We start from the raw sequence: 16300 nt of genomic DNA, 5'->3' as shown, positions 1-16300 counted from the left end.
TCCGACGGTAGGACAGAAGACTTCGAAGGTGCAGATGAATTAAAAAAAACCTGAATGATTGGTATAGAGTTAATGGCAGTGTCTTTTCCCTAGAATGTTTGGATTTCAAGACTAGGGAGCATGTTTTTAAGGTGAGAGGAAAAAGATTTTAAAAAGACAAGGGACAAATTTTTTACACAGAGGGTGGTTCACGTGTGGAATGTGTTTCCAGGGGAAATGATGGATGTGGATACAACATTTAAAAGACATTTGGATAAGTACATGAATAAGAAACATTTGGAGGGATATAGACCAAGCACAGGCAGGTGGGACAAGTTTAGTTTGGGATTATGTTCGGCATGGACTGGTTGGACCGTAGGGTCTGTTTCCACTGTTTGAATCTATGACAGGGAAACCACTTTGGAAGACTTTGAGACAAAAGTTGCTGCAAAGACAGAAGGCCCTAAAGGAAGGCAAAACAGCTTGGAAAATGTGATTGTTGTGCTACAGTGTGGAAGCTGCCTTAAATCTTTGATAATGAGGGATCAGTAAGATCAAAGGTGGGAGTTCTGGAAGGCAATAGCTTCAGGTTCATAAACAGATTAAGTACTATATGTGAAGACGCAATGCCAAAGATGGGAGAAAGAACCTTTTGGACACTTTGAACCTTAACCATGAATTAGTAATACCTTGGAGGGTATAAATGTCCTCCAATATTCACCCAGATCAGTCACGTGCAAATATTAATTGGAGGTGTCCACTTCAGTGGAACTATTGCTATTGTTTTCAATCAGAGTGCGTGTCACAAAGACCAACATGGCCGTCAAAGATGGCCACTATGGCTTGCACATGCTCAGATGGCCCCCTGTCCGTTCACAGTTGATAAAACAAAGGCAACCACCATGCAAGCACAGATGGCATCGATGAATGAGGAATAATATATTGAATGGTTGTGGCCATCACAAAAGGATGCCCCGCTCATGGGAAAGGAAGGTTGTCTGGTAGCAGGGCCCCTGTGGAGAAGCCCCAGTTCATAGAAGGAAAAGCTCTCCGGTGCAGGCAAAATGATCGAGCAACTCCATCTCCTTCAACACCAATGAGGAAGATAAAGTGGTAAAAATGGGGGAATAAAACTGAGAGAGAGAGAAGGCAATTAGTGAAGGACCTGGCAGCCAAGAAATAAAAAGTTGGACGTGTAAAAATCTGAAGCTCAAACCCACTATTTCTCCATGATCAGAGCTCAAAGCACAATAGAACAAATCTCTGCCTCATTGCCGGGCTCATCCTCAACAGAAACGATTTTAAATTAATACAGCACATAATTTCTGTAAATGCTGAATTTGCTTTGAATATTGTACAATTCCTGCTTGCTGAGTCACAATAATAAGACCATAAGACATAGGAGCAGGAATTAGGCCATACAGCCCATCGAGTCTGCTCCCCAATTCAATGTTTTGCTTGAGATCTTGGTAGATGCAGACCCTTTGTACTACCTACAGGTGGTGTTTATACCAGTCACAGATGCCATAAAAAAATTGAGAATGCGTTGCCCAAAGAGCACTTGAGAGTTAATTACATTGCTCTAGGTCTGGAGATCACACTAGGTAAGAATGGAAGTTTCCCTCCAGAAAGGACATGACTGAATCAGATGAGCATTTCTTCCAACAATCAACAATGGCTTCATGGTTATCATTGGACTCTTTATTTCCAGAATTCTATTGAATTCAAATTCTACCATCTGCCATAGTGAGATTTAAACCCAGATCCCCAGAACATTACCTGGGTGCCTGGATTAACAGGCCAACAGTAATATCACTCGACCATCACTTTCCCATAGCAGAGATGCAATAGCATTAAGTCATTATATTTAACATGCTGTAGATCCAGTAGTTGCAATGGTAAAGAGGAAACTACAAGTAATTTATTAAGGGACTCAACACCTACTTTAACCTTACAAGAAATTTAATGGTAGAGGAGGTGAGATTTACTTAGTCATATCAGCATGTAGGGGAATAAATAAAAGCCTTTGTAATGTGTTTGTGCTGTCTAGCAGGATGTTAAGTTCCAGAACGATGACTTAATTGGAGACCATGGAGTGATGTGCATGAGGGATAAGATGTTGTTGGTTATGTCAATCCAATGGATTTAATGCTGGAAAAAGCAGTCTAATGCAGGTAGAAATTTTTTTTCTGGCAAGGTCAAATCTTTAGGACCCAAGGCAGTGTTGACACCACCACAAGTGCCCAACAAGTGCCAAAAAGATCAGAATCAAATCATTGACCATATCGGGTCGAATAAGATGCGACTCCAAACAGAATCACTAGGAACGTCCAGCAGGAGGAGCTAAAGGACATCAGTGTGGCTAGTTGGGGTTTCTTCAGGACATATTGTTGGTTAACAGAAGCATTTTCACCTCTTAAACAAAATAAAGATCCTGCAAGTGGAATACTTTCAAGAGAAATTGAAATCATGTGACAAGGGTAATGTTCAGGAAGTTCATAGGATCATAGAATCCCTACAGTGTGGAAACAGGCCATTTGGCCCAACAAGTCCACACCGACCCTTTGAAGAGCATCCCACCAAGACCCATCCCCCACCCTATCCCTGTAACCCTGCATTTCCCATGGCTAGCCCATCTAACATACACATCCCCGGACACTATGGGTAATTTAGCATGGCCAGTCCACCCCAACCTGCACATCTTTGGCCTGTGGGAGGAAATCAGAGCACCTGTAGGAAACCCACACAGACACAGGGAGGATGTGTAAACTCCACACTCAAGTTAAAGAAACAAGTCAAAAGGTGAGCTCTCCTTTGGTGACATCAGGGAGAAACAAAACAGATTTCAGATAATCAGCTTGGAGTTGCAACACTTTGAAACACAATTTAAACTCCAAGCAGAATTGGCTGCTCTAATACTGGCATTCATCTTTCCATGATCGAAGTCTGTGGTGTGGGTAATTTACCAGAAGTTACCTTTAATTCAGATACTTACAAAGGAATTTCACAGACAATCAAGTACTAAAACAATGATTGCATGTCACGACCAAAATAAGACCCCTCTAATAAACAGGTTAAGCCTAACAACTCAATTTAGCTATTAATGGTGGAATTTAGCAATGATTCCAACCAGTTGTCTCTCTGGAAGTGTCCAGGGTTTGATCCTTGTGCAGTATTGAATTGTTCTGATGTTGGATTCTTGCACAATTTTCTGTCATTCAAGTTTGTGGTGTGACGTTATGACAATTCGATAGATTCTATCATCCTCAACATTGATTACACCTCAGGAGACCTCAAGTCTTCAGCTTAGCTTCTTACCAGTTCCTTATCCCCCTGTTCCTTGTTATATTCAGAGTTAGCTGTCAGCTTAAACACAACTTTTCCCACAATTAATCCCTTTCCTTCAGGACATTATTTCTGCAGGTATTCTTAATTACACATTGCTCATGAGTCAACAGAATATCAGCAATATTATGTGGGTTTACTCCGGGTGCTCTGGTTTCCTCCCACAGTCCAAAGGTGTGCAAGGTAGGGTGGATTGATCATGCTAAATTATCCACAGTGTTCTTCAGCTGTAACTCTGTATTCCGCACTCTGCTCAATCATCCTGTGATCTTTGTATGGTGTGACATACCTGTATTGCACACAAAACAAAACCTTTCACTGTACTTAGGTACATGTGACAATATTAAATCAAATCAAATGTGTAACCAGATATTTACTGGGAACTGAGGGCAAACACAGATAAATTCATGCAGCTTAAAATCTGACATGGAATGCACGATTAATTGCTAAGAAGTTACAAGCAGAAGCAACAAAACAATAGCAGAAGATTTATTGGTGTACAACCACAGAATGCTTATACCAAAGCTGATACAAAGAAAAATCTGACTGAGACTCCAGGACAGCCATCTAGGAGTTACGGAGTGTAGAGCAAGAACACAGCAAGCAGTGTAGTGCCCAGGCATTTCAAAAGGTCACACCAAATGTGTGCCACCCAAAGCCAAGCACTGGCAGATCTAATAATTTCATCAAGATTTCTGCATGAGAATAGCTAGCAATGGATTCGGAGAAAGTGAGGGCTGCAGATGCTGAAGATCAGAGTTGAGAGTGCGGTGCTGGAAAAGCACAGCGGGTCAGGCAGCATCCAAGGAGCAGGAAAGCAATGGATTCACACTGTGGATATATTTCAATCAACTACAGCAGATGGGGTGATCAGAGCACTGAACAGGATATAAAGTTTCCATGGTGCAGAGGTGTCAGTGTTGGATGGCGGGGGGTGGGGGGGACATGACACCAGATTATAGACCAACAGGTTTATTAGAAACCAACCAGCTTTCGAAGTGCTGTTCCATCATCAGGTGACCATACAAAGGAGCAGCATTCCAAAAGCTTGTGATTTCAAATAAACCTGTTGGACTATAACCTGGTGTGGTGAGACTTCTGGCAAAGTTGCCAGGAAGAATCGGTATCAGGTAATGGGACTCAATTTGTGAACAAAGATTCTGGAGATAGGCATAATCCTGGTGAGGAGTTCACTACTCCATCTCCAGTTGAAAGGGGAGCTGGAAAGAGCAGTCCAGGTTGTGAAGTCATTAAAACATAAGAATCCAGACTGAGAATTCACTCAGTAAAAAATGAGGTTTGCAGATGCTGGAGATCACAGCTGCAAATGTGTTGCTGGTCAAAGCACAGCAGGCCAGGCAGCATCTCAGGAATAGAGAATTCGACGTTTCGAGCATAAGCCCTTCATCAGCAGCACCACTGAATCATGGGTACTCAGCAGCGGTATTGTTAATGGGGAGAAGGTTAAAAATTATGTATCAGTTTTTGAACACAACCTAAAGCCAAATATGACCTCTCAAGGTCACAAGAAGGTATAACAACTGGAGAGATGATACAGCAAGCAGCAGCAGAAGTAGTATAATTTTAGAGACAGGGTGAAAAATCTGCCAACCTTAAAGCCAGGGTAGAAAGTCTGGTTCAGGAACACGAGATCAGGCTACATGATCATCAGAGAAACAGATTGACTCTGATGGTATAGTGATAGAATGCACCATACAGAAACAACAGGACGGCATTGATGTTAGTCAAACCAAGAAATGAGACTATGATTATCATACATGTGGGACAGTGTTAACCCAGAGTGCTGCAGATCATACACTATTCCAGAAACAGTGCAACACAAACCAGTGATAATTATAAGATGTTTTCATTTTGTTAATAATTACAAATCCACTGCAGCAATTGAAGTCGACCACTGGAATGAATGTGGAGTAAGTGAAGGAAAACTGGAGCTTGGGGAGGGGTAGGGTTAGAGATGGGAAATGTGGTATCATAGAATTCATGGAAATCATTATCATGAGGGGAACGCAATGGCCAAGTGGTATTATCAATGGATTGTTAATCCAGAAATGTTCTGGGGTCATGGGTTTGAATCCTGCCATGGCAGATCATGGAATTTGTTTCAATACAGATCTGTTATTAAAAGTCTGATGCTCATTAATCCATTGCCAATTGTTGGAAAAACCCATCTGGTTCACTAATATCGTTTAAGAAGGGAAACTGTTGTCCTGACCTACGTGTGACTCCAGAACCACAGCAATGTAGTTGACTCTTAACAGCTCTCTGGGCAACTTGGGATGGGCAATAATTACTGGTCTCATCCCATGAATACATTTTTAAAAAATATCTGCTTCCACGACTCAACGTCAGTAACAGAGAGGTGAAAGTGAGGTCTGCAGATGCTGGAGATTAGAGTGGTGCTGGAAAAGCACAGCAGGTCAGGCAGCACCCGAGGAGCAGGAAAATCAATGTTTCGGACAAAAACCCTTCATCAGGAATCAGCCCTCATGAAGGGCTTTTGCCCGAAACATCAAATTTCCCACTCCTTGGCTGCTGCCTGACCTGCTGTGCTTTTCCAGCACCACTCTAATCAATAACAGAGTGGACCAGTCTAGAATAAGCATATGAAGGGAGTGGTCTTAGACACAACACTAGGGATGTGTAAGTAAAGAAGTGTTACAGTAGTTGAAGAGTTGAGGAACCTTACTGAATGCTCTTGAGATAAGGCCTATGCAGCCTGAAGCACAGAGCATGAGCAGACACCTACCCCAAACCAGATGTCTCCATGTGCAGGGAGCAGTTTTGCCTTAAGCACAAGATAAAGCAAATTTGCCACTGACACCTGAAGTGAAATTATTGTCTGGCCCACACTTCATTCGCTGTGTGATTCATTTATTGCAAGTGAATCATCTGTGAAAATCATCGCTGTAAAGTTAGTGGGAGGGAAATTATTGGAAAAAAGATTCTCAAGGACATAATTTATTCACAATGAGAAGCAAATGGACTTATTAGCGATGGACAGCATGGTTTCATGCAGGGGAGGTCATGCCTCACTAACTTGATCGAGTTTTTTGAGGAGGTGACAAAGATGATTGAAGGGGGACAAGTGGTTGATATTGTTGACATGGACTTCAGTAAATCCTTTGACAAGGTCTCTCATGGCAGACTGATACAAAATGAAAAGTCACATGGTATCAGATGAACTGGCAATATGGATACAGAACTGGCTTAGTCACAGGAGACAGAGGGTAGCGGTGGAAGGATGCCCTTCGGAATGGAGGACAGTGACTAGTGGTGTTCCACAGAGATCAGCGCTGGGACCTCTGCTGTTCATAATCAACATAAGTGATTGGTAGGAAAATGTAACTGGTCTAATTAGTATGTTTGCGGATGATACAAAGATGGGTGGAGTTGCAGATAGTGAGGAGGATTTGTCAGAGGATACAGCAGAATATAAATCAGTTGGAGGTAAGAGCAGCAAAATACAGATGGAGTTTAAACCAGACAAATGTGAGGTGATGCATTTTGGAAGGTTAAGTACTGGTGATAATTACACAGTGAATGACAGAATTCTTTGGAGTACTGATATGCAGAGGGATCTGGGTGTGATGGTCCACAGATCACTGAAGGTGGCAGCGCAGGTAGATAAGGGAGTAACAAAGGTCTATGGCATGCTTGCCTTCATTGGAAGGAGCTTCGAGTATAAGGATAGACAAGTTATGCAGCAGCTTGATAGCCCTTTAGTTTGGGCACACTTAGAATATTGTGTATGGTTTTGGTCACCGTACCACAGCAGAAGGATGTGGATGCTTTGGAGAGGGTACAGAGAAGGTTGTTGCCCAGGGGAACAGTATGGGGGATTTTCACTATGAAGAAAAGTTGGGTAAACTGAGTGTTTTCACTGGGACACAGGAGGTTGAGGGGTGACCTGATAGAAGTTTATAATGTTTTAAATGGCATGGACAGGGTGGAGGGGGCAACTACTAGGGGACACAGGTTTAAGAGAGATGTGCAAGATATGTCTTTCACACAAAGGGTGGTGAGTGATTGGAGTGTGCTGCCAGAGGAGGTGTGGAAGCAGACACAATAATAGTGTTCAAGATACACCTGGATGAATACATGATAGGAAGGCAATAGAGGGGTATGGATCCTGTGGTGAAGATAGTTTTACCATGGAAGGGCAAAATGTGTCAGCGCAGGCCTGGAGGGCCGAAGGGCCTGTTCATGTGCTGTATTGTCCTTTGTTCTTCTATTGCATAGAAATGTGTCAACCATCCCAACCAGCCTCTGCTGGTGTATGCCTCACATGTATCCTCCCAAATTCTTCCTGGTCCTGAACCCACATTTTCCTCTGTCTCTTCTTCCCTCTAAAAATCTATGTGTTCTTCACTAAAATGTGCTGCCATTTGCAATCGGTTATTGAATGATGAGTTTTGGTGAAGGGTCATTCAACTGAAAGTTTGGGTAGAGAGGTCTCCTCTTCCTGGCAGTGAGCTCAGAGGTGGGGTCACCTCTCCTCATGCCAACTTCCACCCTTACTGCCTCCACCAGCATTAAGATCTGGACAGAAGGGGTTGTGTGCCAATTGAGGTCCTCTCGTGACCAATTAAGGTCAGACAAGGGTCTCCTATTACCACTGGGGCATACTTGGCTGATGTTGGCCTGTAATCTTGTGTCAGACTTGTGAGGACCACATATCATGCAGGTTGGTGTGACAGGGGAGGTACCTTGATTAAAGTGCCTGGTTAGAAATATCGGGATATCAGGAAGTTTATCTTTTTGCGGGAGGGAGTGATTTTTCTGGGAACCTTTGCAACGTCCCTACGTTTAACACTCCCGCCTGCTTCTGCCCACTGTCATCAACATTAGAAACATCTGTATATATGCAGTCTGTGTCCTCCACTCTCCTGGGACCCTGAGGATGTCCTTCCAACAGCTGCCTCAGCCACTCCAGTAGTGTTGCTAAGCGCAAGATTTGCCAACCTCTAATTACCCAGCTGCCCTTGCTAATTGATCTTCTGCCGCCTGGGGTCTTAATTCCTTTGGTGGCCTCACCATTGCCTGATTAGCTGTAGTTCGGCCAAGCCTCCAAAAGGAGGCTGCGACTGAAGAAACTCTCAACGCTACAACTAGATTATACCCATTAACTCTGTTTTTTCTGTCTCCAGTCTTTCCAGAGCTTTCTGGAGTCACAGAGTCATACAGCACGGAAACAGACCCTTCAGGTCAATCAGTCCATGTTGAACATATCCCAAAATAAACTAGTCCCAAATACCATATCCCTCCAAACCTTTTCAATTTATATTCTTAGCTAAGTGTAGTTTAAATGATGCAATTGTGCCCACATCTACCACTTCCTCATGAAGTTTATTCCACCCTCTGTGTAAACACTTGCCCCTCATGCCTTTTAAACCTCTCTCCTCTCACCTTAAGAATGTGCTCCCTAGCCTTGAAATACCCCACCCTAGGGAGAAGACAACTGCCATTACACCTATCTATAGCCCTCATTATTTTATAAACCTCTATCAGATGCCTCTCAGCATCCTACTCTCCAGTGAAAAACACCCTGGCCTATCCAGCCATTTTTTTCAGCTCAAACCTCCCATTCCTGGCAACATTCCTGGTAATTTTCTTCTGAAACCTCTCCAGTTTAATAATATCCTTCCTGTAACTGGACACTTCTATGCTTATTTCTGATTTCTAGCATCCACAGCGTTTAGCCTTTCAACTTTTGAAGTTAGTTCTCCAACTACACAGCCATTCTGCACATTTATTCATATCTGATGGTGTCTTGTCACATTTACCATGGGCCCTCTCTCCACTCAGAATTTAATCTAAGATCTCAACCACTGTCTGAAGGACCTAGGGCAGGTTAAGGAGAGCAAGTACTCTGTTCACTTTTCCTTTTTGAGTAGGAATCTGGTAAAGAACGTTTTCCTCTTTCTCTTCACAAGGTCCCAATGCTTGAAAAAGGAATAAAACTTCACGGGAAAAGAGTGCAGGATGACCTTCGACCTTTCCATGACCGGATGGAAGAATGTTTCAAACAGTTGAAACTAAAAGTGCAAAAGGAATATGGGTTAAGGGAGCTGGTAAGTGACCGAGAATCATTGCTTGCTTTTCTGAAGGAATAACTCTTTCCTCTTTACGTTTCCTGACATGTTTTGGAGTTAATGGAGCATGTTGGGGTGTAATCTAAACCCCCTCGCTGAAGCCCAAAGTTTTCTACCTCTGTCTCCTGTAAAAGACGATGGCTTATCTGTCGATTGATAATATCAGGTTTGAAATACTTTTAGTTGCTGATGAATGATGAAATAGCTCATCGTGTTCACAGGCCTCAAGCCTGCCATCACCTTTTCGGTTTTGCTACTTGGAGATTTCTCAGCAGTAAGTTAAGATCTTTACATTAAATTTTGCTGTCCACTATTTTGACAGAAGCCTTGACCTATTTATCATTCAGCTAGCTTTTAATGGGGTAAAGATTTTAAAGAAAGGAAGCAAGTCATGTGTTAATGATGCTCTTGGCCAACACCCAGATGTCTCAAAGCACTTGGCAGCCAAAGCTGTACTCACTGAACACTAGTCTTAGAATCATAGAATCCCCACAGTGCAGAGATATGCCATTTGACCCATCAAGTCTGTGCTGACCCTCCAAAGAGAAGCCCAACTAGTCCCAGCCCCCACCCCTACACCAATAGCCCTGCATTTTCCATGGCTAACCCACCTAACCCCCACATCCCTGAACACGATGGTGTAATTTCCCATGGATAACCGACCCAACTTATCCATCCCTAGACACTGCGGTACAATTTCCCTTGGATAACTGACCTAACTTACACATCCCTGGACACGAGGGTGTAATTTTCCATGGTTAATCCACCTGGGCCGTACATCCCTGGACACCGCAGTGCAACTTCCCATGGCTAACCCATCTAACCCGCACCTCCCTGGACACTAGGGTGTAATTTCCCATGATGAAAATGAGGACTTGCAGATGCTGGAGATCAGAGTCAAGATTAAAGTGGTGCTGGAAAAGCACAGCAGGTCAGGCAGCAACCGAGGAATTTCCTGCTTCTCAGATGCTGCCTGACCTACTGCGCTTTTCCAATACCACTGTAATTTTCCATGGCTAATCCACCTAACTCACGCATCCCTGAACACTGCAGTGCAACTTCCCATGGCTAACCCATCTGACCTGCACATGTGGGAGAAAATCGGAGCATCCGGCAGAAACTCACTCAGACACGGAGACAATATGCAAACTGCACTCAGACAGTCACCCGAGGCTGGAACTAAGCCCAGGTCCCTGGCGCTTTAGGGTAGCAGTGCTAACCATTGAGCCACCGTGCCACCCATTGCTATTGCAATGAAGGAAACACAGCCAACGTACACACAACAAACTCCCACCAGCCATGATGTGGCAATGACCAGATTGATGGATAACTTGTGGCTGTGACACGCAAGCTAGTTACCTTGTCTTCCTCAAGAGTGAGATCTTTTACTTCCAACTGAGCAGGTAGATATGGGGCCTCGGTTAAATGTCTCAGTCAGAATACAGCGACTCTGACGGTGCAGTATTGCCTTGATACTGGCAGGAAAAGAACCCTAATGCTGCTGACTCAATTGGAGCAGTGCCAACACTGAACCAAAGCAGATCTATAATGTATACCTTGACAACTCACCTCTGCGTTCTTTCCTGAATTTGTTCTAACAGCCAGACTTTGACGAGAAGCGAACAAGCCGACCAAGGTCCATGCTGAGATCCTACCGTCAAGTGTCCATGATCTCCCTTTCCTCCCTCAATTCTGAATGCAACACACCAACCAAAGGACCTGCTGACAGGTGAGGAATAAGCACTGAACTCATTGTCGACTGTTCTACATGCAGCTTATGACCATCAGTGCAGGCAGCAAACTCCTTAACACCTTCTGACTGGAAAATGGAGCACTCTGTCTGGTTTTGATCTCCTTACTGGCACTGGAGAGGGTGCAGAGGGGGTTCACTAGGTTGATTCTGGAGCTGAGAGGGTTGGGTTAAGAGGAGAGATTGGGAATATACTCATTGGAATTGAGAACAAAAAGGGAGGATCCTCGAGAAACATATAAAATTATGAAGGGAATTGATAAGATAGAAGCAGGGAGTTTGTTTCCACTGGTGGGTGAAACTGGATCTAAGGGGGTATAACCTCAAAATAAGGGGGCTCAACCTCTCCCTTCTATAATACTAGTCCGAAAGAATTCCCAATTAAGATTGCTAACTTGGCTGAACAAAAAGGGAGAGAGAAGCAGAAAAAGAAAGGAGAGGGAGAGAGGAAAAAGAGAGAAAGAGAAGGTTCTTGACTGAGCAGAGAGAGAGAGAGAGAGAAGAAAGAGAAAGGAGAACTGACAAGCCCAGCATGTAAACAGACTGCCTGAAAAATAGCTGTCTGAATAAAGGTACCTTTTTGATCAGAAACCTAAGACAAAGAAATTCCTGAGAAAAAGAAAAGACACAGGAAGATGCGAATAGAAGAACAAATGCTACCTTGTTTTGAGATAAGAAAAGTGGCTTTGTAAATCTTAATTGGGAGTTTTATTGGACTAGTATTATAGGAGGGAAGGTAAAGATAGGTTAGAGGAAGGAATTGTAAATAATAGTTCATTAATTATTCTCTGTCATACTTTAAGAAATAAAGTCGTTAATTTTTACTTTACATAGTTCTTGGCCACTCAGAGTTTTACAGATTACTGCACGGGATAAATCTTTTCTGTGTTGCTGGTTTTAAATTAAGCAGGAGGGTTTACCCCAAGTTGTAACAGTTGTTACGGCCTGCTACCACACTGTAGGGATTCTATACTGTGTCTTCAATGTGCCTTTCGCCAGTGTGAGTTCACCACATCAAAGGCTGGAAGACGTTATCTATGTTGTGGCTCATAAACTCTGAATCGAGTGGAATCTCCGGGATGCTGACTGTTTTTGTTTTATGCTTTTAGAAGGAACTGAATAAATTCAATGTTTATCTCACGCCAGTGTTCCTTGTTTTGCTTCAAGTGGTGGTGTGATTCCTGACAGCCCCAGACCAAGGACCCCAATCCTTAAATCTGAAGACAAGGCTCCAGACCGAGTGTTCAAAGAGGAAGGGGAGGTTAAACTAAGAAGGGACAGGAAGAGACAGAAGAGGAGTAGCGTGGTGTTTGCAGACAGCAAGACCGAGCCTTCAGACACCAAGCGAGTAAGCAGCATAAGGAACCATGTATTAGTGAAAAGCCCATTGACACGAGCGCAGCTGGTTCTAAACTGGATACCGGCATTCCTGATGTTTTGGAAGACTGCATGTGTAGTTCTCAGTTTGACTCAGATATTTACAAACCAATCCCTGATGCCGTTCAATAAAACAGAATGTCACAAAGCAAGGCCATCAAACCCTATCACTGAGCATCCACTTGCACTCAGAGAGATATACGGCACAGAAACAAAACCTTCAGTCCAACTCGATCATGCTGACCAGATATCCTTAATTAATCTATCCCCATTTGCCAGTGGATGGGGATAGATTAATCTGGCCCATATCCCTCTAAGCCCTTCTTATTCATATTCCCATCCAGATGCCTTTCAAATGTCATAATTGTACCAGTCTTCCCCACTTCCTCTGGCAGCTCATTCCATACACGCACCACTTCTCAAGCTCCAACATGAAAATGTGGATTTTGAGCCCCAACATTACATTTAATTTGCTAATTAGAGTTTTGTTTATGAACTCTTGTATCTTCGTGTGAATTTAAAGTGCTGGCTTGAAAAGGCAGTGTTATGTCCAATCACAAATGGGACTGATTAGTGATAAATCGTTTACAGTTCATAGTGGCGCATGAAGCCCAGTGAGACCTCAGTGTCAGAATTCCCCAGCCTCTGTTTGATATCTTCAAGCTGTCTCTTTTGATAATGTGGGTACGAACATCTAAATAAAAAGGACAGCACTGGCAACGCTTAAAAACACAGCTGGGTTTGGCTTGATCTTAACCAGTTCCTACTGGAATGCATTTGGCCACAACTCAAAGCAAATGTCTCACTCTCACGCTGCAGTGTGGTTGCTGTCTCAAATGAAAAGGCTACACCTTTATGAACTGACTCTCATTAGTGCAACACAAAAGTAGATTCCCTCCATATCCAACCCACGCTGCACCTATTTTGGAGACGTACCTTGACCGTTTATCTAAAGAGCTTCACTCTGAATTCAACCCTAACCTGACCTACCCTGAGAGCTCTTCATGAGACATTGTAAAGGGAGTTTTACTCTGTACTCAAAGCATATTGTTCCTTCCCTGAGGGTGTTTCACAGGATATCATAAAGGGTGCTTTACTTTGTAGCTGCCTTGGTTGTGTTTCACAGGACGTAGTAAAGGGAGTTTTACTCTGTATCCAACCCGAGCTGTACTCAACCTGGGGTGTTGGTATAGAGAAAGTTTTACCAACTTCTCTGTACATTCCATGTGAGTGTATGACCAGACAGTATGGAGGTAATTTTACACTTTGCACACAAAGAGTGATGCTTTGAGTAGTGAAAGACTATTCTGTCTAATCAATGCTATATCTGGCTCTGGGATATTTGAAAGTACAACATTGAACGAATTACAATGTACCTAACTCCGTGGTTGGGAATTTGAGCGTGTTTAATATTGAAGCTAATCATCTGAATAATTTTTAAAAAATTTTTTGGCTTAATGGCTGCAAATACTTCCCCGACCCTGTTATGCCGGTTCATGAGATTCTTCCTATTTTTTTGTCCTTTACAGCTCTCAAGAAAGCAGGAATTTCGGAGCGATACCAACCTGTCAGACCAAGCTGAGAAACGCCCATCGTCCGTGCTCAAGCAGATGAGCTTTGCCAGTAGATCAGTGCCAACAATCCCAGGTAGTTTGCGGGAAAACTGCAGGATCTACTTAAGATTACAGTAAACATCTCAGCTCCGTCCGCTCCAGCCTAGGCATGTAGGAATTGCTGTTCAGAAAAGAAAACAGAAACAAATTTAGTTTGCCTTCTCTGTGATAGTTGGTGTGTTGTATTGTGAACGATTTGTCACAGGAATGAACCTCTATCAATCAGTCCACTGAGATACCAGAGGAGGAATCTTCTCCTCAATGCTGTAGAATTTTGGGAATCACACGTTCGAAATTATCTCTTACTTCTGAAGCATGCAACTCTTACCACTCATGTGATGTATCCCAGTTAGACCCAATAGCTGATCTAAGCCAGATTGCATTTTAAACAGTGAGTTGCCCCTCTCACCCCATTACCAATCTATCTGGATCCATCCAGATACCCTCAAACATTCGCCTTTTAAGACTTACATTGAGGAATACATGTTAGTCAGGCATGAATTGAAAATTGGCTGACAGACAGGGAACAGAGTGGGAATAAATTGGTCTTTTTCCAAGTGGCAACCAGTGACTACTGGGGGGTACTGCAAGGCGCCGGCTAGCCACGGTATATAGATAAATTAACTGGATGAGGGAACTAAGCGGAACATTTCCAAGTTTGCTTACAGCACAGAGGTGGGCAGATTTGTGAGTTGTGGGAGGATGCAAAGAGGCTTCCAGGTGGTTTAGACCTGCTCGGTGAGTGGGCAAACACATGGTAGCTGCCCAACACATCGATTCTCCTGCTCCTCGGATGCTGCCTGAACTGCTGTGCTTTTCCAGCGCCACACTCTCGACTCTGATCTCCAGCATCTGCAGTTTGGGGTGGCACATTGGCTCAGTGGTTAGCACTGCTGCCTCACAGCCAGGCATTCAGGTTCAATTCCAGCCTCGGGTGACTGTCTGTGTGGAGTTTGCGTATCCTCCCCGTGTCTGTGTGGGTTTCCTCCGGGTGCTCTGGTTTCCTCCCACAGTCCAAAGATGTGCAGGTTAGGTGAATTGACCATGCTAAATCCCATAGTGTTAGGCGCATTAGTTGGGGGAGATGGATCTGGGTGGGTTACTCTTCGGAGGGTCGATGTGACTTGTTGGGCTGAAGGGCCTGTTTCCACACTGTAGGGAATCTAATCTAAAATGTGAAGTTGTATGTTTTGGTGTGAAAAATGGAAAGGAAGAATATTGTTAAAATGGCGATGGATTGGGTAGTGTGGATGTACAAAGGGATTTGGGTGTCCTTATACACCTGTCAATGAAAGTAGACAGGCAGGTGCAGCAAGCACTTAAGGAAAGCAAATGATGAAGGAGGCTTTGACTTCAGAAGTCAGGATGTCTTACTGCATTCATATAGAGCCTTAGTGAGATTACACCTGGAGTAATGTTTGCAGCTTCGCTCCCCCTACCTAAGACAGGATATGCAGTAGACAGAGGAGAAAGTGAGGACTGCAGGTGCTGGAGATCAGAGTCAAGAGTGTGACACTGGAAAAGCACAGCAGGTCAGGCAGCACCTGAGGACCAGGGGAATTGATGTTTCAGGCATAAGCCCTTCATCAGGAATATGCCATTGACAAAGTGTAGTGGAGATTCACTAGGCTGCTATGGGAAATCGCAGGATTATCCAATGAAGATGGAGTGCTTTGAGTGGGCCTACATTCACTCGAGTTTAGAAGGCTGAGGAGTGATCTGATTGAAGCATATACAATTCTAATAGGGCTGGACAGACTAGATGCATTAAAGACTTTTTCCTGGGTGGGAAGACAAGACCCTGGGGACACAGTTCAAGAATATGGAGTGAACCATTTAGGATTGAGATGAGGAGACATTTTTCCATTCAAAGGGTAGTGAAACTGTACATTCTCTACCACAGAACACTGCGGAGGCCACATCATGGAATAGGTTCAATAAAGCGATAGATCATTTTTTAGATTTTGAAAGCATCAAGTGATATGGGGCAAAAGCAGGAAATGGTCTTGATATTGAGAATGAGCCATGACCATAGTCAATAGCAGAGCTAGCTCAAAGAGGCATTAGCCCACTCTTGCTCCAAGTCTATCTGTTTCTATGCTCTTGATCAAATTAGATCATGT

The 16300-nt window shown here is 43.5% G+C and overlaps 1 protein-coding gene across 1 annotated transcript in view; it reads left to right on the top strand.

Moving 5' to 3' along the window:
• The window catches only part of LOC132823334 (dedicator of cytokinesis protein 2-like), a 717727-nt gene that overhangs the window by 694857 nt on the left and 6570 nt on the right, over positions 1 to 16300 (top strand). The window contains exons 47-50 of the mRNA XM_060837030.1: positions 9279 to 9416; positions 11039 to 11166; positions 12355 to 12535; positions 14094 to 14211. Of these exons, the coding sequence (XP_060693013.1) occupies positions 9279 to 9416; positions 11039 to 11166; positions 12355 to 12535; positions 14094 to 14211 (565 nt within the window). The remainder of the gene's footprint in view (positions 1 to 9278; positions 9417 to 11038; positions 11167 to 12354; positions 12536 to 14093; positions 14212 to 16300) is intronic.

This window comes from Hemiscyllium ocellatum, chromosome 16 (assembly GCF_020745735.1).
Source record: "Hemiscyllium ocellatum isolate sHemOce1 chromosome 16, sHemOce1.pat.X.cur, whole genome shotgun sequence".
Classification (NCBI taxonomy): Eukaryota; Metazoa; Chordata; class Chondrichthyes; order Orectolobiformes; family Hemiscylliidae; genus Hemiscyllium; species Hemiscyllium ocellatum.
Note: the sequence above shows the minus strand (reverse complement) of the source record. Positions and strands in the feature narration are given on the sequence as shown.